The 5,483-nt window shown below is 64.4% G+C and overlaps 1 protein-coding gene across 2 annotated transcripts; it reads left to right on the forward strand.

Annotated features, from left to right (window-relative positions):
* Positions 1-499: 499 nt before the first annotated feature.
* On the forward strand, positions 500-4,394 carry SYNGR2 (synaptogyrin 2). 2 transcript variants are annotated; one of them, XM_045490970.1, is made up of 4 exons: positions 503-661; positions 2,477-2,714; positions 3,094-3,233; positions 3,322-4,394. In XM_045490970.1, the coding sequence occupies exons 1-4, from the start codon at positions 563-565 to the stop codon at positions 3,517-3,519; spliced, it is 675 nt and encodes a 224-aa protein (XP_045346926.1). In that variant the 5' UTR covers positions 503-562; the 3' UTR covers positions 3,520-4,394. The 2 variants fall into 2 exon arrangements, with proteins under 2 accessions (XP_045346927.1, XP_045346926.1); XM_045490971.1 differs by lacking the exon at positions 3,094-3,233 and having other exon boundaries at positions 500-661.
* The last annotated feature ends 1,089 nt before the right edge of the window (positions 4,395-5,483 follow it).

Genomic DNA, 5,483 nt, shown 5'->3' on the forward strand with positions numbered 1-5,483 from the left:
GCTCAGCCCCGGAAAATTTGCAGAGAGGGTCCTCGACACCACCCCCAGGCTTAGCTCCAGACGGGAGCAAAGAGCGACAGGCCAGTCGAGGAGGGCGTCCAGGCTGTGGGCTGGGGTTTGGGATGGAATGGGGAGAAAAGAGGGGGTGCTTCTGAGCCTGGGTCCTGGACGGGTGAGGCCCAGACAGGCATCTATCTGGTGGGCTTCCTGGAGAAGGCGGGAGGGCAGGGGGCAAAGTGTGGGTGGGGCAGAGGGGCGGGCCCTCCTGGCGTCCCTCTCTTCCTGGGGACTCTCTGGCCCCTTGCTGGGGGCAGGGGGACGCGGTCCCCGCCACGACGTGGGCTGGACGTTTGTCGGCCGCCAGAACGCAGGCAGGCCCAGCCGTCGGAGCGTCCGGGCCGCTCTGCTCGCTGCTGGCTGCGGACCGCATTTTGCTCTCGGTCCCTGGGGCCGCGCTGGCCACGCCCCTGGGGGCGGGGCCGGGCCGGGGCGGGGCGGGGTGGTGGCAGGGTCCTAGGCTGGCGGCGGCGGCTACGGCGGCGGCGGCGGCGGCGGAGGCGACATGGAGAGCGGGGCCTACGGCGCGGCCAAGGCAGGCGGCTCCTTCGACCTGTGGCGCTTCCTGACGCAGCCACAGGTGGTGGCGCGCGCCGTGTGCATGGTGAGCGGGTGGGGAGCCGGGCGGGGGAACCGGACTCCGCCGCCGGGGACCGGGCGGGGGAGGGGGTGCCGCGAGCCTGCGAGCGCGACAGGTGGCGGCGGCCGAGGCCCGGGGGAGGGGTGCGGGTGGCGCGCGTGGGGCCGGCGAGGGGGCCCGGGCCCCGCCGCCCTCCATCCTCCGGGCCCCGCCGGCCGCCACTCGCGCGCCGCAGCTTTCCCCGGCTTCCCCTGGTCCCCACTGCCCCCCACCGGCCGGGCCCGGGCGCGGGGTGGCCCGGAGGCGCCGCGGGGGAGCAGGCCTGTCGCCCTGCTGGCGGTGGGAGGAGCTTGGGGCAGCTCCAGGACAGGTGGCCGCCGTGCTGGGACTCTCTGCTGGGGGAATTCATCCGGAAGGGGCTTTCCCAAGCCACGTTGGGTAATGGGGTCTCCCCTCCACTCGCGGAGCAAGTCACGTGTCTGCTTCCCCACCCAAGATAAGGTGACCCCAGGATGTACCCTTCCCAGGGAGGGTAGGGGATTCCTCCAGCACCAGATTACTGGGGGTAAGGGGATGGGGGGGGGGGGGGGCGGGGCACAGGATTTTGGACAACCAGCGCCTGAAGCTGGACAAGGTGTTAGTGTGGGCAGGCAGAGGGCTGGGACTAAGTGCCCTCACCATGCCTGCCTGGGACTGGAGCCTTCCGAGGTGCCCTGGTGGCACCCAGGCCCCCTCCCTGCCTGACCGTGGGGTCTGATCCAAGGAGCAGATGCCCCGTGTGTCGGGACAGCTGTGCCAGGAGTCGGGGCTGGCACACTGCTCCCAGCATCGGGGAGTTCCGGCTTCATCCCCAGCTGGGGGTGGGGCTTGTGACTGCCAGCTCCAGAGTCTATTCAGAGGGCCTTGTCCCGGCAGGGCAAGGGAGAGGCCTGTGCCTGTCCTAGTGGGAGCCAGGTGTCCAGACCGTCCTGCATCTGCTGACATGGGGTGGGGATGGGTGGTGGCCTTGATGTCTGGGGAGGCGAGAAGGCCACATGAGGCTGTTCCCAAGGGCCTAGAGCCCCTCCCAGAGTTCTGGCTGGTGAACCCCCTTCCACCCGGGCCCAGGACCTCCAGGGTTCCGAATGCAGAACTGTATCCACAGGCCTGCCAGTCAGACTAGCCTGGGGGGCCCTCAGAGGGGAGGGTCAGGATGTCAAAGGGGCCAGGAGTCCTTGTAGGAAGAAAGCTGGCCAAACTGGGGTGGGGGGTGGGGGGAGCAGCCTGGAGCAGGAAAGAGTGGGAGGGGGCTCCAAGAAGTGGGAGTCTGGGGACACGGGTTCCAGCTCAGGGCACACTGGTGCGGCTTTCCTGAGAGGTGGTGGTGGGGGGGTGTCTTTCATCACCCAGGTTTTGGGGCAGAGGTTGGGCTCTGCAGAGGTGATTCAAGCAGAAGGTGATCTGGGGGTGACTCCAGGCCTGGGATTCTGTGACTTTGTGGCCCATCTCCTACGGAACCACGATGGCCCTTCCCGGCAGGCAGCCGGGGTGGGGATCTCCCTCCCAGGAGATCCCCGTCCGTTCCCCACCAGCCCCTGGTCCAAGAATCTCCCGCCGTGCCCCCGGTGATGGCGACTGTGCTGGCACCTGCACGTGGCCCGGGAGCACGGAGAAGTGGGGACGGTGCACCAGCCAGAAGCAACTTGCTTACGAGCTCGGTCCCCAAGTTCAGAGGGGGCCCTGGTGCCTGCCGTCCCGAAGGGGAACAGCTGCAGTGGGGGAGCCCAGGGTCCCTCTCGCGTGTGCCCGCCGTGGGGCTTGTCTGGCGACCGCTCAGCCCTTCCCCACCTGTCCCCTCAGGTCTTTGCGTTGATCGTGTTCTCGTGCATTTTCGGCGAGGGCTACAGCAATACCCACCAGTCCCAACAGAAATACTGCGTGTTCAACCACAACGAGGACGCGTGCGGCTACGGCAGCGCCATTGGGGTGCTAGCCTTCCTGGCCTCGGCCGCCTTCCTAGTGGTTGATGCCTATTTTCCCCAGATCAGCAACGCCACTGACCGCAAATACCTAGTCGTCAGCGACCTGCTCTTCTCAGGTACCTTCCAGCGGGACCCCCAGTTGACTTGGGGGAGGTGAATAGGAGCGTTCCTAAGAGGGTTCTGGGATGGCAGGGCCTCGGCAACCTCAGGGGGAACCGAGGGCAGCCCCTACCCAAGCAGACAGGCTTGCACACAGGGATTTCTGTGAGTCTGCTTAAGCCCACCGGCGTTGAGTGACAGTCACGGGACCTTCGAGCCAGGCACCCAGGTCGCCACCCTGGCTTCCGCATCAGTGCCCTTCACACTCCTGGAGGCTTCTGGGAGATCCCTGCCACAGGGCCTCGCCATCGCCGCCCCCACAGGGGCCCCCTCCTGGGTCCCCAGACCGCCCCTGCCTCCATGGAAGTGACCTTGACCTTCCGGCCTTCTTCCCAGCTTTCTGGACTTTCCTGTGGTTCGTTGGTTTCTGCTTCCTCACCAACCAGTGGGTGGCCACCAAGGCGGAAGACGTGCTAGTGGGAGCCGACTCGGCCCGGGCAGCCATCACCTTCAGCTTCTTCTCCATCTTCTCCTGGGTAGGTGGGCCGGGGCGGGCAGGGGTGCAGTGTCTTTGGAGAAGGGTGGCGGAAGGCTGAGGAACCCAAACCTCGGGGCTCCCTGCAGGGCGTGCTGGCCTCCCTGGCCTACCAGCGCTACAAGGCCGGCGTGGACGACTTCATCCAGAACTACGTGGACCCCACTCCAGACCCCGGCACCGCCTATGCCTCCTACCCTGGTGCGTCTGTGGACAACTACCAACAACCGCCCTTCACCCAGAACGCTGAGACCACGGAGGGCTACCAGCCGCCCCCTGTGTACTGAGCTGCGGCCGGAACGGTCAGGGGAGCAGAGAGGGTGCTCGGGGGCCTTCACTCTATGCTGGACTCCTCCCGTGAGCTTCGCCTCCTGGAGCTGCGGCCCCCTCACCCTGCCGGGTGCCCGTTGGAGCCTCGCACGGCCTGGAGAGCCCCTGCTTCCCCTGCCCTGGCTGCCGGGCTCCCTCTAGCAAGGGCTTCGCCCACCCACTCCTCAAGGGCATTTTTTAGAAAAGGGTTTTTAGCCAGATGGGTTTTGTCATTGCTTTTAATGATCCCCAACCCCAGTTGGAATAGTTAGAAGTGCCCGACACGCTGCTTTGACAAGTGCCTTAGCTTCTCCCCAGCCCAAAGGAGCCGGGCCCAGGTCCAGGACCTGGGCCCTGGTGGCCACAGTTACTCGGGGTTCTGTGCCAAAAAGGAGACTGTGGGGCCAGGGCCCCCTTTCCTGCTCACTCAGGTTTGTTCCCCACCTCCTGGCGCTGCTGTGTCCCCAGCCCCCTGCCTGCCCTGGGAGCCAGCAGCCCCGTGCTCACTGCTGTAGCATCTGCTTGCTCTTGGATCTAGGGTCATTGCCCCATGCTAGTGCCTCCGGACTGCCTGCCCGCCTGCCGGCCTGCCAGCCGTGGCGCTGGATGCCCACCCCAGGGGGCACCGGGAGGCATTCCCTCTGCCTTGCTCCCAGCCCTTGGCAACCTGGAGGGGCTTTGCCTGCCGGGAAACACCCAGCTTTATGTAAATACTCTGCCACTGTGAGGTGTGGGGTGTATCCACAGCCCCTGGGCTGTTTTGAATGTATTAAAAAGCCTTGGGGGTAAGATGCAGACACTTGGTTCTGTTAGACCGATTTGAAGACGGAATAAATGTTTTTCTCGTTCATAATCTCCAGGGTCATCAGTTGGGCCTCAGCCCAGGGGTTGGAGAGAGATTCCACTCTGGGGTGCACCCTGGGAGGGGGCTGCTTTATGAACTTGCATTTTGAAGTCACGGCAGTGTGCCCCTCCAGCACGCCCAGCGCGCGCGCGCACTTGTCTGGGGTCTCATTCCTCACAGTGCCGTCCAACAGCATCTTAAAATAGCAACTGTGCTCAGCTTGTAAACAAGACAGTCTTTCTGGACTGCCTTGCCAGGGCCCTGCTGTGCCCTTGCTGGAGTTGGGGTGGGGGCCCCTGGGAGCGGACCCTGCGCTGTAACCGTTTCCTTCCCAACCCTCTTAGCAGAGTGCGGAGTGATCCGGCAGGGCCCAGAGGCCTCCATCTCTAGCAGACAGGGGTCCGCACGTCTGGAGCCCGTCCCGGGATGGCCCACCCTGAGGGAGTGAGCCCATCTCTAGCAGGAAAGGCCAGGGCCCCTGAAGCACCTCACTTCCCTTTTGGAGCAGAGACAGCAAGAACTGTCAAAAGTGGGCCTGTTAGTTTCAAAATCGAGTAGACACTCATAGGGTTCTGCAAATGCCTCACTGTAACTCGGGACCAGTCACTAGCAAGCCAGAATAGAGCAAAGGGGAGAGGCAAGCCAGGGCGAGGAGGCCACCCCAGAACCCCCATCCCATCTCCACTGGTGGGTACACCCAACCCCAGAAGGTTCTGGCCTCCACGCAAGCCACTGACGGCCCATGTTACAAGGTACAGCTGAGCTAGTCTTCTGGGCTCCTGAACTATCAAGTGTCTGTTTCACAAACAAAACCTGACCCCACAGCCCCAGCGGGCAGCCCCGAGTATAGCCTTGTCTTTCCGTCCCGGGCCCCAGCCTCCTCCGTCCACCCATTTTGTCCTAAACCTGTCCAGACAGGAGAGCAAGCAAATGTGCCTCTTGGGACGCGCTTCGCGGCGCTTCTCAGTGAAAGTGTTGTGGCTAAGGGACCAGCGAGTAGTGCTAAAAAAGATCTGGAAAGAAATCCCCACCCGTGGTCCCATCAGAGCTGTCGACAGGGAGACCCAGGGCATCCCAGGCTGTTAAAGACACATGTGC

The sequence above is a fragment of the Leopardus geoffroyi genome, chromosome E1, assembly GCF_018350155.1.
Source record: "Leopardus geoffroyi isolate Oge1 chromosome E1, O.geoffroyi_Oge1_pat1.0, whole genome shotgun sequence".
Classification (NCBI taxonomy): domain Eukaryota; kingdom Metazoa; phylum Chordata; class Mammalia; order Carnivora; family Felidae; genus Leopardus; species Leopardus geoffroyi.